At 34.9% G+C, this 27,007-nt stretch overlaps 1 protein-coding gene across 1 annotated transcript in view; it reads right to left on the minus strand.

Annotated features, from left to right (window-relative positions):
- Positions 1-27,007, minus strand: part of COL24A1 (collagen type XXIV alpha 1 chain) — a 384,282-nt gene that overhangs the window by 328,187 nt on the left and 29,088 nt on the right. The window contains exons 5-7 of the mRNA XM_068540226.1: positions 21,045-21,098; positions 18,393-18,446; positions 1,660-1,713 (exon numbers count right to left, since the gene is read on the minus strand). Of these exons, the coding sequence (XP_068396327.1) occupies positions 1,660-1,713; positions 18,393-18,446; positions 21,045-21,098 (162 nt within the window). The remainder of the gene's footprint in view (positions 1-1,659; positions 1,714-18,392; positions 18,447-21,044; positions 21,099-27,007) is intronic.

Genomic DNA, 27,007 nt, shown 5'->3' on the forward strand with positions numbered 1-27,007 from the left:
ATAGCTAAATGTTTAAAAATAAAATTCAATTGTTTCCCAATCCCCCAATACTCACACCAATTTAATGTTTGTATTTTATTTATTTGTATTTATATTATATGTGTATAAATATCCTGCCTCCTCAGTATAATTGAACCTAATTGTATGTAAATATAATTTCTGAGAAATTGTTTTTAAATGTTACCATTTTAAAAATATCTCATTTTGAAAGTTGGATTTCACTTAAAGCTCAATGAAAACATTCTATTAAATCCTATATCTTACCATATTTCTCCTATATAGTATTGACCACAGTTAGTATATGAGTAACTCAAAAAGTTAAAAAAAAAATAAAACCCACTGACATACTTCCAAGTCACAACTCACAGGCTGAATCACCCTATATTTTATACAGATACTGTACACATACTGAACCACCCTATATTTTGTACAGAGAAGCCACAAGGGAAGATAAAAATAAGCATCTGATAAAATCTGAATGCGTAATTTGGGGAGTTTATTTAAAGCAGTCACCAAAAGAGAGTGGATGTCTAATTTCTAAATTTTAAGTAAGAAATCAAATGTTTTATATTTAGAGATTTTTAAAGATGGCATTTATGTTTCTCAGATTGCAGAATTTTTTTCCTTGTAATAATTAAGGGACCAATGAAAATACTGTTCCTAATAATAAACTTCCATTCCTTTTCTAAATTATTTAGATTCAGTGAACTCAGTTCCATCACAGAAATGAAATTCTTACAGTTCTAGATTAAATTTGAGGATTTAATTGCTAGTATAATATCCATTAATGTGATGTAATTTTTCTTACGTTTACAAGAGTTTCTGTAAACCAATTAAAGGATAAGATTTCAACCCAGTAACCACAAAAATTATTCAGGGATTTTTAAAGTTTGTGAATTTACACTACATAAACAAAAACATCCTATAATTGTATCACATTCATCAAGTGCATGTCTAAATAAAGCTTCCCAGATATATACCTAAATACTTGACTTGTATTCATCCTCACTGGAAAACAATATCTTCCTCTTAATAAAGATTTTCGCTGCTATCTTTACTTTGAAACATTAGTTTCTTTTTATCTAAATGCGTATGTGTATTTGAGCGCATTATGATAAAATAAAAAGCATACTGTACTGAAAGTCAGAAAACTTAGATACATCATTAATTCATCTACTTGCTATCCACTTAAATTCTATGAATCTTGTTTTCTCAACTGGAAAAAAGATAATGATGACCACCTCCCTCACTGTTACTGTGGGACTTAAACAAGATAAGTATGTAGAACTATTCTAGAAACAAAGGTGTAAAATGGCATTAGAATTTACAATGGCATCCATACTAACAGCAACATTTTTGAGGTTAGGACCAAAAGGATCTTGTTCTAATTTTTTGCCCCATCTGTTCCTAGTTCACAGGTAGCACAAGGGCATGACAAAGTAGACACTCAAAAAAATTAATGGTATGATTTAAAGTGAAAAGTTGGGCTGATAATACTGTTTACTTGATTCTTCAAATATTTCTTCTTTCATTAAAATCCAATAGTTATCTATATATTCTGTCTGAAATCAAGTAAAATCTACATTTAAAAAAGATAAAAATGATTTTTAAAAGCTTGAAATATATCACCATGATTTTATTTCATGGACGAATAATTACCTTTTCTCCAGAAACTGCATGACTTGGGGAAAAACCTGGATCTCCTTTGGGGCCCTAAATAAAAGTTATAAAACACTTAATGAAACATAAATTACATATATCATACTTCTTTGGTTGTATGCATTGCCAGATGCTACACACATTATATGGTATTGAATAAAATTATGTATTTGAAATTGAGATGTACAAGGATTATTTACCTTTTTAGTGTATATTTCACTTATCCTTAATTTTAAATGTTGAGAAGATTCCTAGAAATTCCCCAGACATACCTGATTTTTCTAATCAATAAAGTTATACTACGATTGAAACATCTTTTTTTTCTTATAGGTAACTCTTGTCACTTTTACTTTTTTAATTAATTTTTATTGGAGTATAGTTGCTTTACAATGTTGTGTTAGCTTCTACTGCACAGCAAAATGAATCAGCCATACATATACACATACCCCCTCCCTTTTGGATTTCCCTCCCATTTAAGACACCACAGTGCATTAAGTAGAGTTCCTTGTGCTATACAGTATGTTCCCCTCAGTTGTCTATTTTATACATAGTATCAATAGTGTATATGTGTCAATCCCAATCTCCCAATTCCCCCTACCCCACCCCTTTCCCCCTTCATATCCATCCACATCCATACATTTGTAGAGACGTGGATGGACCTAGAGAGTGTCATACAGAGTGAAGTAAGTCAGAAAAAGAAAAGCAAATATCGTATATTAACGCATATATGTGGAATCTAGAAAAATGGTATAGATGACCTTATTTGCAAAGCAGAAATAGAGACACAGACATAGAGAACAAATGAAACATCCTTCTTCAAGGGAACTACATAAAGGCTCTATTAACTTTTCCATTTTTGTGACATATTGAGTTATAATTCCTATTTTAGTATGGGAAAACTAGTTATTTTTAGTAAAAGAAAACTGCTTATAATAATTCTCAAAATTTTAAAACATCATTCCAAGTTTAAATATTTTCCAAAATCTTGCAATGTACATGCATTACTTTTATAATAAAATAAAAATAAAAAACCCTCTAACTGCCAAAATTCTTTTTATTGTTATAAAAATAGATATTTTTCATATTTTGGGAATCTTTATCTTTTATATATCAAGAGAAATATGACATTAGGTTTCAACCAAAATTTTTTGGTACAATAGTAAAGTACTCTTTCTTTCTTATTATGCATACTAGCAAAATATCTTTTCTATTTCATGCTTCATAAAATACAGAATTGAGATTCTTTATCATTCAAATTCTGACTTCATTACCATTCTTAGCTAATAATAATTTTCCATTTCTAAATGTTACTTTCACCCTATGGGAAGTAGGGAAACAGTCATATCTTCCTTCACATATTCAGGGATACTTTTTTTTTTTTCTTTCATTCCACAGATATTTATTGAACAACTTCCTGAACACATAGGGATGAACAAAACAGGTAAGTTATCTGTCCTCTTTAGGCTAACATTCCAGTGTGAGAGAAAAAAAAATAAAGAATAAATGGAAATTTTTAAAAATACAATTTCTTGTACAGATAAGTGTCAGGAAGAAAGCAGCAGCTGGGGAAGGGAACTGTGACCAGCCGGGACACAGAGGGGGCTCTTTTCTTGGGCGCAGTGGGAGGAACCGTCCCTGAGAAGGTTATCTGACCAGAGAACTGAAAGAGGGAAGGGAGGAAGTTGTAAATATATCTGAAGGGAGATCACTAAGAGCATCCCCAGCAGAGAAAAGAATAAGTGCAAAGGGCCTGAGGTTTGTCTGAGAAACAGCTGGTTGCCCGATGTAACAGGTGCTAAGTGGAGAGAAGCAGGCGTGTACTTCAGAGAGACAAAAGTGGCCAGAACACAAAAAGAATTATAGGGCCTTATTTGTGGTTTGGCTTTTACTCAGATCTGTCTTCACTTTTAACAAGATACCACTGGCTGTAGTGTTAAACAGACATTATGGGGGTTCCAAACTCAGAATACATATTGAAGGCAGAGCTGACAGAATTTCCAGGACGAGAAGTGAGAGAGACAGACTGGCATCAAGTCCACGTACAATGGGAAAACAACAAAGATGGAAAAGATTGGGGAGAACAGTAGGACTGGATGACGCTGTAGTTCTCTCTCAGACATGTTAAAAGCAAGGTGTCTCTTAGATTTCTAAGTGGAGATACTGTGTGTGCTGTTGGATGCTGAGGCTGGATATCAAAAGTCACCAGAATATAAATTGTATCTGAAACCATGGTAAAGGGTGAGACTACTGAGAAAAAGTGTAAATATAGAGAAAAGAAGAGGAAGGAGGATGGTTCACTAAATATGTTCTAATATTTAGAAATTGGAAGAGGAAAGACAGCAAGAGAGAATGAGGTGACACAGCATGTAAGTTGAAAGGCAAACGAGGTGATTGTGGAGCCTCCAAGTGTAGAGAAGACATTTTCAGAACGAAGCCATGGCCAACTGTGTGTGTCCACTACTGCTGAAAAAATGAGTCACGTGAGGAGAGGCTGCTGGGAGAGATGGAGGTGGTTGGTGACCTTGATAGGTGTCGTATCAGTGGAGTGGTTAAGAAGAACACATGAAGGTCATGGGTGGTAAGACAGGAGCTTTGATTAGCAAGGCAAGTAGAGAAATAAGAGGAGTACACCACATCTCGGGAGAAAGAAGATGTGAGTTCTAAGAGAGGGCTTAGGCTTTTAAAATTTTTTGTCAAGATGGAAACTAATATAGCAAGTTATTTTGTTGATGGGAATGATCTAGGAAAAAAGGGAGAAATTGAGCATAAGTTGGGAGAAATGCATATTTCTCTTGAGTATGCCATAGGAGATGGGGATCCAGGGTCCAAGCAGAGACATTTCAGAGGGAACAATTAATCTGGTACAACAATTTCAAAGGTAGAATATATGGGTACAGATATTAGGTCACTAGCCTTGGTAATGGGGAAAAAAATGAGAGCTAATTCTCATCTGACTGCTTCTAGTTTCTCGGTGAAATAAAACGTTAAGCTTACAGTTCAAAGTTAGAGGTGGGGAATGGTATGGGAGGGATACTCCTGAAATAGCTCTCAAACTGACTGATGAAAGAAGAAAGACAAAAAGTCCTTCATGTTCCCCAGTAAGTCTTTTCATTTTACAAATTAGAAATTAGTCTTCATTGGCAGAGTCCTGTATCCAAGCAACAAAAAAAAATGTTTAAGGAAAAGGTTGTTTTCCAGTCTGACCTCTTCCCTTCCATAGCTATCACCACTTCTACCACTAATACAATTTTAGATCACTGGTTACAAAATTACGGGACCTGACAAATGGCTTTAGTGATATCTTTTTTTTAGAAATTCACGTTCTTTTATTTATTTATTTATTTATGACTGTGTTGAGTCTTCGTTTCTGTGCGAAGGCTTTCTCTAGTTGTGGCAAGCGGGGGTCACTCTTCATCGCGGTGCGCGGGCCTCTCACCATCGCGGCCTCTCTTGTTGCGGAGCACAGGCTCCAGACGCGCAGGCTCAGTAATTGTGGCTCACGGGCCCAGTTGCTCCGTGGCATGTGGGATCTTCCCAGACCAGGGCTCGAACCCGTGTGCCCTGCATTGGCAGGCAGATTCTCAACCACTGCGCCACCAGGGAAGCCCCTAGTGATATCTTAATATTTAAGAACTCAACTCTTCATCTAAAATAAAGATAATCTATTTAGAATTTATGAGAGATAAGAGCTTATCCCTTTATAGAGCAAATCCCTTTATAGAGAAAGAAGCAATAAGGTCCAGAAAAGTTAACTGAATTGGTTAAGACTGCCTAGAAAAGTACTGGTAAATCAGGTCAATTTTCTTTCTCATATCACAACATCTGTTAAATTAAGATCTTATTGATTTTTATATATTTTAACCTATTATAAAGCCTAACTAATTGATTTGAGGCAATATTTACAACAAATTTAAAAGGAACTTAAGAAATGATAGCCCTTGAGAAATGTGAATATAATAAAACTTTTTTATGGCCAATGTTTTTACTTAGAATTCTCACACTAAAAACTCTTATTTTTTGGTCCTATCTGAATTTTCTATTATATACCAACTTCCTTAATAAATAATAATTATATTTCAGCTTTCTTGACATCATCATCTAATATGACATTTCATCTTCCACTTTAAGAAAATTGAAAGAGTGGGAGAAAGTAATCAATTAAGCAATAAAAATCAGATGTAAAGACAGACCTTTTTCTTATTCATAAGCTTTATACATCTTGGCAACATATGTAAAGAGATATATGTCAAATCTCTTATTGCCACACAAATATGCTTAAGTTAATTGATCATCTCATATTCTAGAACCAGAAATTTAAGTCAGTATGAAGAAAATGCTTTTAACCTGGCCTGTTGTGCACTGATCCTAGTATAAAAGGCATGAGGAAGAGATTATTGAACATGCCAAGTTTGCCTGAAGTGTCAAGGAAGTAGGGCATACTTTTCTGCATTTAAGGAAAATACTCCAAAATTTCTGTCGTTTTCCCTCCTTTTTATGAGGGAAATCATATTTACTTATTTGTTATCTATTTATTTATTTATTCTATGATTCCTGACACACTTTTAGCCACACTTGATTGGCTTTTCAAAAACTCCTTGGAATTAAAAATAATGTTTATAAAATAATCATAATTGACTTTGACCTTCAATACTGACTTTTACTTACTCCTACACGACTTTTATTGAAGGAGCTATATATCCTCCTTTTGAGTATGAATAAGAAGAAAAGGAAGTTGCCTACATTTTACTACTCAAGGATTCCAAAAGTCCCACCTATCTTACTGATCTGCTATAGTCTAAAATCCTCATTATCAGAATAGCTCTTTTAGACTGTTACGGATCTCCGGATGGCTCTCTGTATAAGGAGGGAAACTCCCTAAGGTATTAGACCCATTAAGATGTTCCAACAAATTTATCAGATTGGAGTCCACACAATATAATGGAAAGAGCATTGGGATTTAGATGAAAAGACTGAACAAGTCATTTAATCTCTCTGAACCTGAATTTCCTCCTCTGTAAAATGGGAATAATAATAATACCTACTTAGATTAGCTTGAAAGATTTATGATCAAATCCCCTATAGATTACATAGATGTTAGTAGTTAGTATTAAAAATAACAGTACTAAATACAATCATTAAAATAAATTTTACAATTATGGCCATCTTGAAAAGCAGAGAACACAACTCTTGAGTGAATTACTGATGGTGCAGCAAAATTTTAATGGAAAGAATTTGGAATTTAAAAATTCAGAGTATGAATGAGCTAAATTGGTAGAATATCATAAAGGAAACACTAAATGACATAATCTTGAGGCAGCACCACTTGAATATTCTTGGCTTTAATATTAGCAATAACTGCACAAGCTCCATAATCTCAATTTTAAGCACTATACTCTCTAACCAACACTTCTTATCTTTTTAGCTCACTCTAAGCCCTTATAACTTTAACAATTATTTGACCCACTGGAACTGCTAATATGTGATCCCATCACGTTTTCACTCTTTCATCCCCCACAGGGTCTCACTTCCCATCCCTAGCTAGCCTAAATACCAGTGTCTTATATTCTAATCACTTCCTTGCATACATAAATGACACCACTGCCTGTTTCTCCCTCTGTCTTATAAGCTTACCTGGAAAATCTTAGATATAAACTCTCTACCTACTTTGACCCTATCCCTAGCAGCTGAATGTGATTAAGAGAAAACAATAATGTTGACAAATCTCACTTGAAATTCATGACTTCTTACATTGATTTTGTTTTACTTTGTCTTTTGGTGTGTCCAGTAATTGCCTCAGTCGATTCACTTTCCCATTTTCATAGATGATTATTTCAAAACTTCTCTCTCTTTACTCTCAGATGGTTATCCTGCTTTCACCTTTCACAAGCTCTCATAACCAAATCCACTACACCTCACCTTAACCTGTTTCAAAATACTCTGCCTTCATAACCAAACCCCCCCATTGTCTCTCACCAGGACATTATTGGTGAACTGTCTTCCCTACATTATTTTAATTTTTACTTCTAAGATAACTGCCATCATCAAGTAAACACACTGTAATTTCTCCAATCTTAAAAAATAACTTTTCTTGAGCCCACATCTCCCTTCTCTGCTCCATTATACTGTTCTCTTTTAGAGAATAACTCCTAGAAAGTTGTCTATGTTAACTAAAAGACTTCCTCTCCATCCATTCTCTCTTAGACCTACTCTACTCAGGCTTTTGTCCCTACCACTATCCTACCTCATTGGTCATTCTTTCTCAGTCTCCTTTGCTAGTTCCTCTTCATCTTCCTAATACACTGAACTCTGAAGTACCCCAAGACTCAGTCCTTGGACACTTCTCTTCTTTGCCTACATTCATCCCTAGGTGACCGCATCAGTTCCATAGCTTTAAATTCCATATATACATTGATGACTCTGAAATGTATATTTTTAGTTATGATATCTTCCCTGAACTCCAGATCCATACACCCTTTTTATATCTCCACTTGGATGTTAAATAGTCCTCTCAAATTGAATACGATCAAAAAGGAACTCTTGGGAATTCTGGTTCAGATAGTGGCAGAGTAGCATATATGCAACTAATCCTCCTGAAGATTACAATTGTAAAGTCAGGACAAGATATGTAAAACAACTATTTGAATGCACAGGAGAACAATAAAAAACAGGGCTGGAGGGGATTCAACTCTTGAAAGAAGAAACCACACTTGGTTTAATACGCATTTATACAGCCTTTCTCCTAAAGACACTTCCCAGTCTGCACAGAGTGGCTGGAATTCAAGCAGAAAAACATAAACCTTTTGGCTAGTGGTATCAGAGGAGAGAGCATAGGAGTACCAAAATGACCGCAAACTGAGGGAGAAAATCCTAGAAAGAAAGAAAGTCAGCTTCCCCCAAAGCTTGAATATAGATTTTCTTCAATTCTTGGCTGATCCTGACATGTGTTTTCATGAGATAGATTCCAAAGAACTCAGCAGAAATCAACAAGTAAAGGCTGAAAGAATTAACAAATTTCAGCTGCTGGTCACTACAGGAGAAAGTTTGGGGTTTGAGCCACATCATTTTAGAAGAACATGGTAAATAGTTTGATAAATACCTTTCCATTGAAATTGAGGGAGAGTTATACTTTAGAAGCAAATACTATATTCTTGGACTAATGGACTTGCACTAATACTGTAAGCAAAACTGAAACAGATCTGCCCTTTAAAAAAGTTTCCAAACCTTGATGTGGATGAACCTAGAGTCTGTCATACAGAGTGAAGTAAGTCAGAAAGAGAAAAACAAATATTGTATATTAATGCACATATATGGAATCTAGAAAAATGGTACTGATGAACCTATTTGCAGGGAAGGAAAAGAGATGCTGACATAGAGAACGGACTTGTGGACACAGGGGGCAGGAAGGGGAGGGTGGGACAAATTGGGAGAGTAGCATTGACATATATACACTACCATGTGTAAAACAGATAGCTGGTGGGAGGCTGCTGTATAGCACAGGGAGCTCAGCTCAGTGCTCTGCGATGACCTAGAGGGGTGGGAGGGAGGCTCAAGAGGGAGGGGATATATGTATACATATAGCTGATTCACTTTGTTCTACAGCAGAAACTAACACAACATTGTAAAGCAATTAAACGCCAATAAAAAAAATAATAAAAAAATAAAATACAAATTTAAGGTGATGAGCCAGTTATTTAAGTGCCTACAGAACAAAAATCAAGTCTCCAAAGTATTAAAAAGAAAGGTAACAGCATCTAAAGATCCACATATCATCCACAACATGCAGTATGTAATCAAATTTTTCTAGACATGCAAAAGAGAAAATCTGACTTGAGGTAAAGAAAAAAAGCAGTCAATACAAACAGACCACAAGAGAACCTAGAAGTTAGAATTAGCAGTTGAAGATTTTATTAACTATTATAAATATGTTCAAGGGCTTAAAGGAAAAGATGATCATAATGAGTGAACAGACAAATATCAGCAGACAGATGAAAACTATATAAAAAGAGTCAACTAAAAACCTAGAACTGATAATACAGTATCTTAAATATAAAAATTTACTGGATGAGATTAACATCATATTGGAGAAGGCAGAAGTAAAGTTTAATGAAATTAAAGGCAGATCTATAGAAGTTATCTAATCTGAAGAAGAGAAAAAAAAGAATACATGGCAAAAATGAACAAAGATCTAGTGACCTGTGGGGCAATATTAATAGTATAACATACATGGAGTCCCAGAAGGAAAGGAGAGAAATAATGGGAAAGATTATTTGAAGAAATAATGGCCATAAATGTCCCAAATTTGTTTACAAAAATTTTTTATGGGTAAAAAGACATTCAGTGAAGCCCAAAGAAATATCTAAGGGAAACCACCCCTACAGACATCATAGTAAAGCTGCTAAAAGCCAGACAAAGAGAAAAACATTAAGACATCCTGTGGAAAATTTCACATTATATTGAGGGGAATAAAAATGTTGGCTAAATCCTCATCAGAAACAGTAAAGGCCAAAATATGAGAACATCAGACATGTTTAAAGTGCTGGAAGAAAAACATTCTCAACCAAGATTTTTTTACTCTACAAAAATTTTGTTTACTATCCTTCAAAAAAATGTAGACAAAATAAATTTCAGGTAAACAAAAACCAAGAGAAACCATCACCAGTAGAACTGTACTCAAAGAATTATTGAAGGAGTTTCTGCTAGCTAAAGGGAAGTGGCACCAGATAGAAACTCAGACCTATAGGAAGGAATAGGAGATAATACAGAAATTATTGCATTGTACTGTTGGGTTTATAATGACATAGATGTAAAATAAATGATAACAGAACACAAAGGATGGGAGGACAGTAGGTAAATGTAATTGTAATGTTACAAGAGTCTTATATTTTACATGAAATATTACCATATTAACTCTAAGTAAACTACAGTAAGTTAATAAGGCACACTGTAATCCCTAAAGCAACCACTAAAAATCAATCAGATACAGCTGAAATGCCAAGAGAAATTAAATAGAATACTAAAATATATTTGATTAACCCAAAAGAAGGTAGAAAAAAAGGAATAAAGGGACAAAGAACACCTGGGATAAATGGAAAAGAAATGACAATGCAGAAGGCCAAGACCCAATCATACCAAAATTACACAAATGTAAATGAACTTAACATTCTAATTAAAAATCAGAGATTATCAAGCCAAGATAAATATAAAAGACCCAATATACAGTATCTATAAGAGATGCACTTTAAATATAGAAAGGTAAAGGAAAGGAAATATATATACCAGGCAGACAATAAGCATTAAAAAGTTGGTGTGGCTCTATTACTATCAAACTAGACTTCAAGAAGAGGAGCATTACTAAAGATAAACAGAGATATTTGATAATGATAAAAAGGTCTGTTCATCAGGAAGACATAATAGTCCTTAAATATGCATGCATCACACAAGAGCTGCAAAATACATGAAGCAAACACTAACTAAACACTTCCTAAACACTAAAGATATAAAATCCAAAATCAGAGTTGGATATTTCAACACACCTCTCTCAGTAATTAACAGAACAACTAGACAAGAAAAAACCTAGTAAGGACAGAGAAAATTTGACCACCACCATCAACCACCATAATCGAACTGACATTTATAGAACACTATACACAATCCTTTGAAGTTCATGTGAACTATTCATCAAGATAGATCACATGATGGGCCATAAGATGCCTCAATAAATTTTAAAAGATTAAACTCTTCCATTGTGTGCTTTCTGAACACAATGGAACTAAATTAGAAACCAGTAACAATAAGATCACTAGAAAAGCTTCTAATTGATGGACATTAAAATAAACAACATACTTCTAAATAACCAATGAGTAACGAAGAAAGCATATATTTCAACTTGAATGATAATGAAAACACAACACATCAAATTTTGTGGGATGCAGTTAAATCAGTCCTTAGAGAGAAATTCATAGCTCTAAATGCTTATGTTAGAATAGAGCTAAAAATCAATGAAACATTATATGGTCCATAGAAAAACTTAACAAAGCCAAAAGTTGGTTCTTTTAAAACATTAATGGAAATGAACTCCTGATTTCCTCCCAGGCAAAAACAAAACAAGTAAAAACCTGAAATCACGTTCCTCCTCATTCCAGTAGATGGCAGCTCCCACAATACCAGCTGTTCAACTGCTTAAGCCTTAGATTACCTTTGACTCCTCTCTCACACCATGTAAGTGACTCATCAGCAATTATGTTAACTGTACCTCAAAATACATCTAGATTTTGACCACTTTACACCATCTCCATTGTTAACACTCTAGTCCATGCCATCCTCACCCATGGCGTGAGCTTGGGTAGACCAGTGAAGTAGTCTCCAAACTGGTGCCCCTATTTCTACTCTTCCCCTATCCCAATCTATTCTCTGTGATAGCCAGAACCATCCTCCTACAACATAAATTGCATGGTGTCATCTTTCTACTTAGAACTCTCCAATAAATATCCAACACAGAGTAAAATCCAAACCAAAATTCTTATCTACAAGATTCAACATAATCTGGCTCCTGCTATCTCTCTGATCTATCTCCTACCACTTATCTCATTCAGCTATTCCTCAAAGACTGCCAAGCAGTCTCCTGCCTCAAGGCCTTTGGACTTCTTGAGTTGTTTCTATTGTTTTCAACCTTTTCTTCATCAGGATTGCAAAAATGGTGATTCTAACTCTAGTATTCTTTCTTCATTTGCTAGCTTTTTCTGTAAAGAGAAACTTCCCTTTGTCAACTATTTGGTTGCACTAAGGTTCAATTCTATAAGAAAAGCAAGGCAATTTGTTAAGAAAAAATTTATTCTTTCCCTTTAGTTTTCTTCTATTTACCATTTTTCAAAATAATGACATTATGGTATAATAAAAGTATACATTTGGTCTGTCCCTGGTTCCTAGCACAGAGCTCCTAAAACCCTTGGAATCTCCTGAGTCATAGGAGTGTCTTTTGTTATTCATAACAAGCCCTTTGCAACCACATCTGAGCTTATGCTAATGAGGTGACTGAAGAGGGGGAGCTAGAGAGCTTCAGGAATGGGGACAAGTCACTGGAAAGGCAAACAAGTGATTAGAGTGTAGGAATTTAGCCCCATTCCCTCCCCCACCTCCAGGGAGAGGAGGGGGTGGTAGAGACTGGGTTATAAGAACTCTTGTACAAAGACATTCCAAGAGCTTCCAGTAGGTGAACACACTGATGTGCTGGGAAGATGACGCACCTGGGGAGGGCATGGAAGCTCCGGGTTCCCACCCTCCATATTTTGCCCTATGCAGCTCTACCATTTAGCGACTTGAGTTGTATTTTTTTAATAATAAATTGGTAAGCCTAATTAAAATGTTTTCCTGAGTTCTGTGAGCTGTTCTAGAAAAATATCAAACCTGGGAGAGAGGAAGAGATTGTGGGAATCCCTGAACGTGTAGTCAGCCAGGCAGAAGTGTGAGTAGCCCGGGCAACCCATCTGTTGCTGGCATCTCAAGTGTGTGGAGTCTTGTGGGACTGAGCCCTTAAATCTGTGGAGTCTGACACTAAATTGGGGTAGTGTCAGAATTGAATTGAATTGTTGAATATTCAATTGGTGTCAGAGAACTTGACAATCTCATAGATGTAATTCCCCAGCATCCCCTACAGGTGACCAATGAGGGTTTGTCTGTTTTTAACTACATTATAACTCATGGATTTAGAGATATTTGTTTTGATTCAATCCACTACAGTTATTATCCTTAATGATGCTCAAATTATACCAATCTTTGGCTAGTGGAAGCCTTTTCGAATTGGCTCCTGAATCCTTCTAACATGAACCCAATAGACTTTGATAGCTAGAAGGAAAAAATTTTAATATGTTTGTCATATTTGTCTGGTCCTTTACAAAAAGGCCCCTACATTGTGTAGAGTAATAGGAGCACCTCAGTCTTCACCATTTTATCATACTTTACATTTTCAGAATGTTGGACTGAAAATTTTTCATAGCAATCTGACTCAGTAAAAAATTCTTAGAATGGGTCAGCATCTATACTCAACACATTTATTTAATTCACACACAAGGAAAATGGGACTTTCAGTTTCGAGAAATAATGATGGAGACATGGGAGCAGAGGGTCAAAACCAGGAATAAAACAGCACAAAGATATATTCCTTGGAAATTCAATATTTAACATTACTGGTAACATCTCATTTAATATTACTAATGGGACATTGTTATTGCAGCTTATTAAAGTTAGATGTTTTCATTTAACTGGATTAAATTTGATGGAGTTATTGAACCTGACTAAAGTAATATAAGCTATGAATGTCCATGGGAAGGTTTTAAGCTGCCTTTAAGAAGCATTTTTGGGAAACGAACTATCTGGATGCAAACAGATTGCCTGGACTAGAATTATAAGTGTAGGGTAGGCCAAAGATCTAGATTCTGCATTTGGACTCATGTCCAAAGATCTACTGCATAATTGATCATGTGTTAATTAATAGTAATAAAAAATGTCCAGCACCCTGCGAATAAAGTTCATATTAAATAAGTAAATATGACGAACTGTGGACCCAGAAGGCATTCGGTGGCAAGAAAAAAGTCATTCTCTCTAGCAAATAGAGAAAGAGTTCACTTCCTTGTGTTGTTTTCTTTTTATGAAGACAATATTTCTACCCTTAGTCTACTGATTTCAGCTAATGATTTCAGCTAAAGAACTCAATAGTCTTTCTGTTTTAAATCAATTAGTCTTAATAATGCTGAAAAAATGCTACACTAGCCACTAAATTTTTGTGTGGCATTTTATTCTTCTACTATTTAACAATTTAACAACACAGTTCTGAGGGGCTAGAGTTCAGTTTCACTCTTTCTGGACTTTATATGTTATTATCAGTATCCAAAGGATAAGGTGGAACCTTGGAATGGACATATTTTGTTACTATTACTAAATGAATTCAGAAAGTCTTTAATTACATTAGGTTATTACCCTACCCAAACCCTTCCTCTTTAAGGTGCTGTTTCATAAATAAACTCCTCCCTATGTTAGTAGAGACAAATTAGTGTAAGGGAAAGAGTAAAACAGATCTAATTCTGATGCCAGTTACAACTGTGTTACCTTGGTTAAGTACTTACCTCTGAATATGTTTTCTTCTGTGGAAAGCAGAAGGTAATAAAGCCTGCTCTGAACAGTACTCTTAACTGAAGTGGAACTGAATGAGATGGCATACATAAAATAATTAGATGCTTAATAAGTGCTAGTTCTCATTCCCTTATGATGCTAGTGCCTTGTTTCTAATGTTAAGTCTGCTTATTGTTTCAGTTTAACATTTATTGAGTGCCCAACACATGCTGGGCACTGGGCTGGACACAAAGGCAAAGATGAGTAAGATCTGGCCACTGCATTCAAGTAACTCAGAATCTACTAAGGAAGACGAACAGATATGTGAAAACTCATTTTGCTTGAACAGAGTTGAGAACTACCAAAGATCAGTTTACACTTTTTTTCCTTTATGATAAATACTAACTTAATTGTAAAAGTATAACAGAAAATAAATTAATTTTTGCATCAATCTAGAGTATGTTAGCAAAATAAGCTTTATTCTTATAAACTTTTAAATAGTCTTATAAATAGAACATATTTCTTTACTATATTAAGGTATTTTCATTCATAAGAGCCACAAGACTTTTTTTTTAACTTAACAAATAATAAATGTGATACTTTCAGTAAAAGTTGCATTTCTAAATAGCCTAGTTACCTTATAAGTAGCTCCTCCAGAAAAGGGAAATAATGTTTTCTTAAGTGTCAACTACACACAAGTATTCTACCAGGTGTTTTACGTGCTTCACACCATTAACTTATATAAGGTATCTTTTGGTTCTGAGACAGGCTGGGACCTGGGACTCTTTGCTGCAGTGCTGCAATGCCTGCACCTGGACAAACCTCTCCTCAAGCAACAAAACACAAAGACACTATCAGGGACTAAAAATAACTGTGTGCATGTGCAATTGGGACAAATTAAGGATAAAAGATACAAAAAGACCAAAAAAAACCCCAACTGCCTTTTTGAAGAGCTGGGAGCAAAAGCCCGGTACTGCGCATGCCCCCTGAACTCAACACAACCAAAGGGGTGGGCAAAACACCTAAGCCACCCCTCTGGCCCGATCCTTGGACACACCCCTACCCTCACCCCATATAAGGAACTAGCAATTTCTATTGATTAGGGAAGGCCAAGAACTCTGGTCAGTATCAGTTCTAACAATTTTTTAAAAGTACATTAATCCAAATATGACTGTATAAAGGTTCCATAATGCATTGTATTTTCCATTTCAGTTAAACCTTTCTAAACTTGCAATTGCCTTAATTTGGTCTTTTCATAGGTTCAGGTAACCCCTTTTGAAATGGACAGATCATTTCTTGTGCAAGTGACAAGATGAATTTTTATACAATTTCCTTAGAGGCCAATAATTCTATGTTATTCTTGCTAAACAATAACTGAAAAGAGAAAAATGCTGAAAATGTCTTTATACTCTAAAATCCCTTAATCTAAAAGGGATTTTTGTTCCCTGAAGGAAAATAAATCCTGTGATTACATGTCAAAATTTATTGTTGAGAGCATGAAATTTGCATTTTTATTGCACTGTCTTGAATAAATACTATAAGAGGATTATAAAGTATAAGCCTTGAATGTGCTATTAATCCTGATTACTTTAAAGTGCATGTTAAATATCTAGGAAAATTGGTTTCACAAACCACATGCTACAAGCTTTACTTGATTCATTTAAGACACAGTGGTGATTTTTAACACCTGTCACAATCTAATGTCCTCCACAAATATGTGCAGTTAAAACAAATCATGGTCAGTCTTGCCTATTTTGAACATGGTTATCAAATTATCAAATTAAATATGAATTAAAGACTAATATTCAGGTCTATACAATTAAGTTCCCAAGAGGTTCAGTTAGTTGCTTGCAAATTAAAAGTGGAGGTTTTAAAATCCCTAATGTATGGGTTCATAAAAATATGTTATTGGTAAATAGTTATAGTCAAAATTATACTCACACTACTAAATATAATATTAAAGAGAAATCTTGAGATTAAGATTTCATCTCTCCTAGTTCATTTTACCAAAGACACACATTCATACCAGTCAACACTGAAAAATATCCTGTTCTTAATCTTTGGACAATGATAATTTTTTGTTACAAAGTTCATCATTTTCTCAAGTGTTTTCTCCTGAATAAGTACACACATTTTAAGAAGTCAATTAAATCAAAGGCTTTCCACTATCTCTACCTTCATCTCTCCTCACCCTATTCTCTATCTTTTTTGTTAGTTTCAAGTACCCGTTTGCTACTGGCTAAGGCAGGGGAAGGGGAGGGCAACACAAAACGTGTGGAAACCCACCCTCTCCCATTCTGTCTTCCTTCTTGTTGTGGAGATCAGGGTGTTAGCAGGATGGCAAGCCCCCTAGAATTTCAGCTCTGTGGAAAAACACGAGCTGGGTCTTTACAACTACATTAGCCTTTCACTAGTCTAAATATCCTGCAAGTCCCCAAAAAAGCGTGAAGGCTAGGGAATCACAAATTTAAGAACAAACTTCTCATTTCTTTAGAAGGCATTTGTCTTTTTTCTCACTGTTGCACATCCAGACTCTAGTTAAGTCTTTTTTCTCTCTGAGATATTTTATTAAACTCAAAAAATTGCTGACAGTGATGAGAAACTTTGGAAAATTTAGATTTAAAATATCTGTTATCATTATTACATATTAATAATAATGATACTACTTATGACATGTTAACACTGTTAAGGGCTTTACTCACAATTTATTTAGCCTTCACTCCAGCCCTCTGAGGACATACTATGATTTTTCCTATTTTGGAGAAGAAGAAAGTGAAGCTTAAAGCCGCTAAGCAAGTAATTTTCTTCTAGTCATACAAATCAAGAGGGCTAAAACTTGAACCCCAATCAGTTAAGACTCCAAAACCTGTGTTCTTAAGCTCTATCCTATCTTAACCTATATCTATATGGTAACATCTATATGGTTACTTTTGAGTGAGATAATTAATAAGCAGAGTGGTTATTAATGACCCTGAAATATTCATGATGTTACTGGAAACCAAAACCCTAATGCTTACGCATATATATAAATTTAATTATCTTTCCAATTCCATACCTGCTCTCAAGGTAACCAGCCTGGTATATATTCTTCCATCCGTTTTTACTATACTTATACTACTACCTATCACACTATTACCTACCATGCTACCACTGCACAACCATGTATGCTCATATATATACAGGCTTTCAGGTTAGTTGTTCTCATAAAAATATGAGTATCCTATAAGCATTATCCTCACAGATCTTTTTCAGGTAAAAATATTAGGTAAGTGTGGAACAGGGAAATAAATGATATTTTACTTCCTCAGTACTTATCTATACATTAAAATAGCCTTGATTTAAGGTAAATTACTCAAATCATAATCTGTATATTTCAGAGGTTTCCATATACTGCCATCATATTTTGACAATAAAGACTTTGGAATACCAAAGCAGGGCTGTGCTTGCCTTTACCACTAGCTATACATAAATCCAAGTGTGGTGGGCTCTCAGAGGAGCCTGGCTCTCTGCTAGGCTAAGACCATCTTGCTGAAAAATCATGCTCTGGAAATGACAGAGATCCTCAATATCCCAAGGTTGGCTTTAAAAGTTAAAGATCTTCTTTACGATACTCACTAATAATCACTCACCTTTGGACCTGGTAATCCAGGTAACCCAGGATTTCCATGTGGCCCTGGTATGCCCTGCAAATAGTAAAAAAAAAAAAAAAAAAAAGAAAGATCATTCTTAGCACGGATCTAGATACAAATAACAGACAGTGGTTATTATAACATTCAAATAAATATTATGTAATTCATTAAAATGGATATCTTATTTTACAAAGTTCTTTATCTCTTCTGAGATCTTGGATATTTCAGTCTAGGAAAAGACTAATTATAGAGCAGAACTGTGGTTTCTGTTTTTGCTTCAAAACACTGCCCTTGAGGTGTTTACGTCCCTTATTTACCACCCTTATCTCCAGCCACATTGCTTAGTGCTACTTCTAAAATTTGTGCAGAGTAAGAAGCCTAAAAATAACAAAGTGCAATTGTTTAGTTACTCTCCTCTCAACATGTGGTAACCCTTTCTGCACTTGGGGTTTTGTTTATGCTTTTCCCCTGCCTTTTATCATGCGTACCTTAAAGACTTACCTCATTTAACCTTGCCCCCCTACACCTGCCCAAATCACGTTCAAGCGTCAACTGAGATACCACCTCATTTTTAAATCCTGGCTACACCAGCATGAAGGGATTTCTCTTTCCTACTCACTTCTACAGAAATTGCTGCATGTAAAATTTATTTGCAATTAGTTGTATATTGCCTTGGGATATTTCTGTCATTTAAATATTTTATTGCTATTTTAACTTATGACATATGTTTAGTTTCAGAATTATAAATTCTTTGAAAAGAGGCTGTTTTTAATATTACCAGTGTAGTACTTAGCACATAGCAACTTCTCAATGAATATCTGTCAATTTGGGGAGTTCCCTGGTGGTTCAGTGCTTAGGATTGGGCGCTTTCACTGCCGTGGCCTGGGTTCAATCCCTGGTCAGGGAATAAAGATCCCAAAAGCCACACAAAGAAGGCAAAAAAAAAAAAAAAAAAATGGAATATTTGTCAATGTGAATTCAATAACTGTTTCTATTTACTAAATACCTACTAATGTGCAAGTAACTGTGTTAATGCTTTACTTTTTTATTACTAATCCTTATAACAATCCTGCAAGGTGGTTATTTACTCCCATTTATAAATGGGGAACCTTAGGTTCACACAACCAACAAGTAGAAGACTAAGATTCATCTCCAGAAGGCCTTCCAGGTTTCCAGGCCTCCTATACTCATTTGGGCTTAGTACCGCACCCCTGCGCTCTTCAGCTACACCTCCATCTTGACACATAAATAGTTATTAATTATCTATTTATCTGTCTTTTCACTTCTGAACTAATAGAGCATTATGTTTCAGAAAGCAGAGGGGTGCTAGCAATGCAAACACTGAAGGTATATCTAGCAAGATGAAAACTAAGGGAAAAAATTAGATTTCATGACATCTCATTTGTGTAGTCTTCAAAAACAAATTTCAGTAAAGCAGATGGAAAAATTTATAAGGATTAACAAATGAGTTTTTGATGTAGATGTGGGTGCAATGGGTATAAAGGATTATTTCACAAAGCTCAGCAGTGCAAGAGTGAGCAAGGACAATAACTTTAGGAAAAATTAGCATCAATGAAAGTTTGGGATTTTTAAAAAAGATAACTTGCTGGCTGTTGCCAAATAAGATAAAATCTAAGGAGAGAAAAAGGTCATGCTGTGGGAGAAGAACAGCCTTAACGGTGGAGAGGGAATGCAATTAGTGCAAAGGTGAACTCAGTCCCTCAGGGAAGTAGGATCCAGGGTCTCCTGACAGAAAAGTAGGAGGACAGAAATGGTCTGCTGGCTGGAAGAGAGGGGGCAAGTTTAGAAGACACTCTGGGAGGAATGTGGTAGGTCATCAAGTATAGAGAAAGAAATGTTAAACAGCTAGAACGGAGTGAGCAATCATCTTCAGCCTCATATGGACAAGATCTTGATGTGAATAGGACCATTTAAAGTAACATTTTAGGGTGATTTTTCATTATACTGTTTACATGATAAATAAAAATCAGCAAAGAAAGTGAATCATATATGGCATTTGCATTTGTCTTTATAACACACAATCACAATTCTTTTTCTAGCTCTTTGAAGACTTTCTGCTAGTAGAAGTCCATTCTTTTTTTTTTTTTTTTGAGGTTGGAAAGAAACTAATTCTAACCCAGCAATAAATCTTTTGCTGGACCTGTGTAATGTGAGAAACTACTGCTTATCCTTAAGGCAGCTTTTTTTCCTCAGGACAATTATTTTTTTACTTTATAGCTCCAATATTTTCCATTATGTAATCCAGGAATGCACTATTTTAAGGCCGCCCACTCTTTTTCATTTCCCAAAGTAAATGAACCCCACCTTGGACTATCAACTGCAGATGAGATCACTTTATAACTAAGAATAATGTTACAAGTAGCACTCAAACAGTCACTAATCTACAAATTTGATTATCTTTCTTGAGCGTGCTCACAGAGAATGCTTTGGGGCTGGGTGTTTATACTCAAATAAACAGCTGGCACGTATTCCCAGGCTTCTCTTGAATTGGCAAAGGTAGGGCTAATTTCCTACCTTTGCCAATCCAGGGCAGATTTCCAAGGGAAATACATACTGTACAATACTAGGAAAAAACATACTGGAAAGCTACCAGTTCTAACAGCAGGTGAGAAACGGAGGCCATCTACTTACCCGTGGACCTCTCTTTCCTGATGGACCTGGGACACCTGCTGGGCCAGAAGGACCCTTGGAAAACAAATGCCGAGATATTAGGCATGACAAGAGATGCATCCTCTCTCACAAGTCTTGCTAAGAGTCTCACTCCAGGGCTCCTTTTCCATCCCTAGTTACCAGCTGATGATTTTCAAACAACATGAAGCCCCTCACCCTAATCAGCAGGGGTGAGAGTTGAAACTCAAGACGTCCTCTTTAATCTGGCTAGATATGGCAGCAGGAAGTCTATGACTTATGGTTATGGCCACCGTATCTGGTTTTCACAGGGACCATAACTAGTAGTTTCGTGGGTAGTTTTTTACCTAAATTTACTTTTACTACTGAAGGAGGAATTCAATTTAGGGTTTAGAGACCAACAACTACAGGTTTTTTCAAACACATTTCAAAAGAAGACTTGCCTTGAAAAATTAAAGCACTAACCATTTTATGTTCTCTTAAAAGGCTTATACTAAGGATCTGTGTAATGTGGTAAACTGTTATAATGAGATCCTTCTAGTATATTCAGTAATAAATCTGCCTTACACAAAATGCAGCACACCAGGAGGTCACTAATAAGAGTTAAATGGTTTGTAAAAACAAAATATGAAAGCAAAAACAGGTCAATTTTTAAAGTATTCTGAGTTCTTTAAATGTCACTTATTAAATATATCAAATAAGAAATAGGAAACTACTACTTTGCTTCCTCATATTATGCCTTATGTTGTCTTTTTTGCTTACTTTAACAATCAACTGTAGAAGAATAAGTGTTCATTTGGGATACAGTTAATACATATTCATTCATTCATCTGTCCATTAATTTCATTGTTACTGTGCCCTCTGCTGCCATGGCATTATTCTTGATGTCTACAGAGCATACGCACATTCCATTTTACAAACATTCATTCATTATTGCAGTAAAAATACTATAAGTTTTGAAATGAGACATATTAAGGTTAAGATATTAGCCCTACCATTAACAAGTAGCATGGTCTACTGATCCTCATTTTTATGTAACATTTTTCTCTTTGAAACTTTCTCCTTTATTAATGCTACAGTCATTTTGCAGTTTTCTAATGCTCTTTATATATTTCAAACTGTCCATTTTCCTTTTAATTTTTTCCTTCTCCTACTCCTTAACTTAATAAAAACCTTTCATGTATTCTCTAATATTAAGAGAAAAGTAATATTCCTATTCAACCACAGAAGAGTAATATTTCTGTTCTCCCTCCTGAGCCATTCAAATATTCTGAGTCATTATTATATCACTAGCTTCCATCAAAAACTGACTTTCACTTATTTTCAAAAAAAATTAAAATTCTTTTCAAATTAATTCTGGTTCTGCTGTTATCATCAGAACTTACCAGCTGATGATTTGAAGTCCCCCAAAATAAGAACTAAAAATAAAAACTAAATGCAAAATTAAAACAAAATATCTAGTTTGGTTTATTGCCCTGTCACGCTACTTTGTGACATAAGAAAACACTACTACATTCACATTGAAAAAGCAGTTAATGTTACAGTTAATGTTAGATACTAGGGGGAAAAGACTATATTTTATGTTGTCACTGAAATACTTGAATTGTTTAATAAGCAATAAATAAAACTCAATTTTAACTTGTCTTCACAATTTTGCATTTCTGTATCTTTGAGAACAGGTTATTAATAGGCATTTTCTAGAAACCAGAGAAGGAAAGTAATTTTATATGATATGACTTTTTTTATGAATTATTTTCGATAAATAAAGTACTAAAAAAGGCACTTTAACTTTCAGGTTATTGGTTATTAAGAGAAAGTATAATTCAATTAAAAGAGCAATGGTATGGCAATCATCCAATCTAGATTCAAATCATGCTTCAATCATTTACTTGCTGAATGACCCTAGACAAGTCAGTTACTCTTTCTAAGCCTTAGTTTTCTCATCTTTATAATACTGATGATAAAAAATTTACTTCTCAGTGTTATTGTAAGCATTAAAGATATTGTACTATATAAAATACCTGTAACCTGTATGTCTAATATACAGTACTTAACCAATAAACTATAGAGCAATTTTTTAAAAGGTATGCCTGGGCACAAGCAGTACTCAATTAATGTTAGTTATAATACTATTATTACTAGGGTAATATATAACTAAGGCAAATGTATTCAGTCCTTCTAAGAGATAGTAATATCTGGTCAATTAATCTTGGAAGCCTGCATCTAAAGTTCCCTCTATAATTCATTCACTCATTCATTCATTCACTCACTCAAAAAACATTAGTAAACATCAAACCCTCCTGGAGGTGACAGTGAGATAAAAAAACACCCATTAACAAATAAACACATAATATACATTTTATTTAGTGATATGAAGAAAAGAACAAGCAACCGAGAGAGATCAACAGTGTACATAATTTATATTGTGGTATCAGAGAAGTCCTCTCTGAGGAAGTGCTAAGTTATATCTAAAAAATGAAGAGGAGTAACGAAAGAGGAGAAAATAAAATTCCAGGAAATAGGAATAAAATGAATTAGGGCATGAGTAAAATAAAACAAAACAAAGAAAAATTACAGTCTTATCAAGGAGCTAAAAGAAACCCAACAGTGAGATTAAGCAAAAGTGGAACAAAATGAGGTTGCAGAGGAAAGCAGGGGCCAGATGATATACGACTGCATGGGTCATGATAAAGAGTTTTTAGTTCATTCTGCTTTACTCTTCAGTCACTGAAGAGTTTAAGCAGATAAATGACATGATCTAATTTATATTTTAAAATCGATCACTAGAGAATTTATATAAAAGATAGCAGAATGAGAACCCTCCTTCCCTCAAAACCACTGAAAACAACAAAAAACACCAAAAGAAGAAAACATCTCTGATGAAACAAGGAAAAGACCACAACCACAAACCAAAAATATGAAAATTATCTTCCAAATACTGAGACACTTTGGAGTAAGGAAAGATGCTGAGAGATGACCAAAAACAAAAAGCAAACAAAAAACCTCTTCAGACGTCAAAGCTTGGACAGGCTACAGTTATCTAAAAGTATATCAGTCCAGAAAGTTCATACCAACAATCCTTTAATAACAATAGTAAAGTTTAAGGGAATGGGAAAGCCACAGGACATATAATTCATGACCCTGTAAAGACCCAGTTCAAACAACGAGGAGTAAGGAAAGTAGAGCTGAAGAGGAAGAACCCATCACTTTCATGATCTGCAACAAATCTCCTAACTTCAGATTTCTGGTTGTGAGAGGGGGTAGAAGACAAGAGCGTAAATCATCATATCACTTCTCAGAGCAATATAGAGGGCTTCACGTACATGAAAATGAGAGGAGATATGTTTCTAGATAGAGGACAAAATAAATATGGAAAGATGGTGTTGAAGACAGCAACTTAAATTTGATGTTGTGTACCACTACTTCCCTTTGCCTCTCCTTATACAATTCTAAAACAAATAGTGACCCAGATAGAGTAGTCTTTATTTTAAAAATGAGTAATAAATAACCAGAAAGAAACCAGCAAGGGACCTATGCATATTGAGGGGAGGGGAAAGTGTGAGGATAGAAACATAAATTAAAAGTAGATGAAAACTGTTTACCAGAAGAGGAATCACTCTATGCAACAGAGAAAAAGTTCATATAGTTCACTATAGATTCAAAAAATTTCAAGATGCTATTTTTCTACAAAATGAGAGCTCAAAGAAGAGTTATAAGACATTAAAAATAACAACCAAGGTAATAAAATGTGAGCCAGAGAGCTTAAAGATTGAAAGAGCAAAAAAGAAACAATTATAGATGAAAGCCAGGTCAGAAGCAATAAAAACTGACTACAACTGAAAAAATCAATTAAGGGATATGGATGTAGTTTAACTGAATTCACATAAAACAAAATGGAAAAAAGCAATCACATGGACATGATTGTAGAGAAGATAATAAATACTATTATCACAAAGGACATTTAACATATACTGGTGTGCCTGAAGAAGAATATAGAAAAATGGAAAAGAAAAATACCTGAGAATATAAGGAGAGACTTTTCTATAATAAGTAAAAATAATCTTCAGATCAAAAGAGTACCAGAAAAAACTGATACAGAACCTAACAGGTTTAATGAAATGAACTTCAAAGATAACAAAAGAACTGCATGGGCATACAGAGGAAAAAGTCACCTACAAGTAGGAAAAATCAGGCTGGCCTCAGACTTGCACACAGTAACATCCACTTCAAGAAGCAGTGCAACAGTCTCTACAAAGTTCATCATTTCATCACCATTCACTCTCTCATTAGCTTTCTAAAATCTACCTTTAGACTTCTACACTATGCTGAAGTCAGATTCTCAAAGTTCAATAATGACTTTCCCATCAGAAGATCCAAAGGATTTCCTCCACTTTTTCTCAGTCCTCTGCTGTAGCTTTCAGCACTACTGATCAATTTCTTCTCAAAACTCTCATCTTTGGCTTTTGTGATAGTATACTGTATTCTCTCCCATCTCTCTGACTATTCCGTCACATTTCTGCTTTTTTTTTTCTTTCTTCTATAACCACAAAGCAAACATTGCTCATGATTTGGCTCTCGACTCTATGCCGAACTCCTTTCCTTGAAAATTATCTGACTCTATAGCTTCAACTATTGATATGATATTGATGGGAAAACTCCCATATCTATACCCCCTACTTTGACCTCTCTTTTTTACTTCAGCTTCTTCAACTCTTCCAACAGCTTACTGATTTGCCAACAGCACCTTAGGTGTTTTAACTTGATTTCTTCTCCTAAAATCAACTTCCTAATTATTGGTTTTAGTAATGGTATCACCATTCTTTCAATCCACAGGCTTAAAACCTTAGAAGCCATCTTGGATCCTCTACCTTTTTACTTGGTCCCTAGGTCCAATTAATTTCCTAGTTCTACCAAACCTTCCTGCAAAACACCTCTTGAATCCTACCTTTCCTTTGCATTTTCACTGCTGGCATCCTAGATAATGTCCTAGTCTTGTAACATCCAGATGATAACAGGAATTTCCTGTCTGCTCTGAGCACTGCCACCAGATTGACTTCCCTATTCATGCCTCTGCTTAGAAACCTACAGAATTCCCCATTGAGAACAAGATAAAGTTGGAACTATCAGTTTGAAAATTAAGACCTCTACAACCTGTCCACATCTACCTTGGGTTTTATATTTGTCTAACATTATTCAGCCTAATATCATGAAAGAGTTTGAGCTTTAGAGGCAGAAAACCTGGGTCAAAATCCTGGCTCTATCATTAATTAGCAATGTGGTTATGGACAAGTAAATGAATTCCTCTGGGCCTCAGTTTCTTCACCTGAAAAATGAGGATAATAATACCAAACTTACAAAGTTCTTTAAGATAACAAACATAAAGGGCATGGTGGAGTGCCTGCTACCATGGTAAAACTCACTAAATTATAACTATTTTGGTTACAGGTAACCAAAAATTAATAAGAACTCAAATTATAACTATTTTTCTGTTTCTCCTACATAAAAGATATGCCAGTTCCTTTCACCTATCAAAATCGTATCCATTCTTTGAGGCCGACGTTCTGAAAACTTTGTCCACAAGAACCTATCCTGAACATTCAGCCTTAAGTGATCTTTCATAGGGGTCCCCTCAAAATCTATTTTTCTTACCTTTGAAAATGTGTACTCCATATACTTAGTTTGTATCTCTCAGTGACATTTAATCTTACTTGACCCTGAGATATAATTATAAATGTACTTCCTGTGTCCCCGTTACCACAATGTAAGCTCCTTCTGGAGCAGTAACTCCGTTATACATACCTTGTGTTTCTGCTTTGCCCAAGCAGAGACTAAGTTAGTATCTGTTGAATATTATTGTTTCACCTACCAATGCTGAAACAACTATTCTTGAATTTAGAGGAGAGAGTAATACTCATCTCTGACTTTTTTTTGAAGTAAATAGCTTACATAACTGTTTAATATGACCT

The sequence above is a fragment of the Eschrichtius robustus genome, chromosome 3 (assembly GCF_028021215.1).
Source record: "Eschrichtius robustus isolate mEscRob2 chromosome 3, mEscRob2.pri, whole genome shotgun sequence".
NCBI classification, from domain to species: domain Eukaryota; kingdom Metazoa; phylum Chordata; class Mammalia; order Artiodactyla; family Eschrichtiidae; genus Eschrichtius; species Eschrichtius robustus.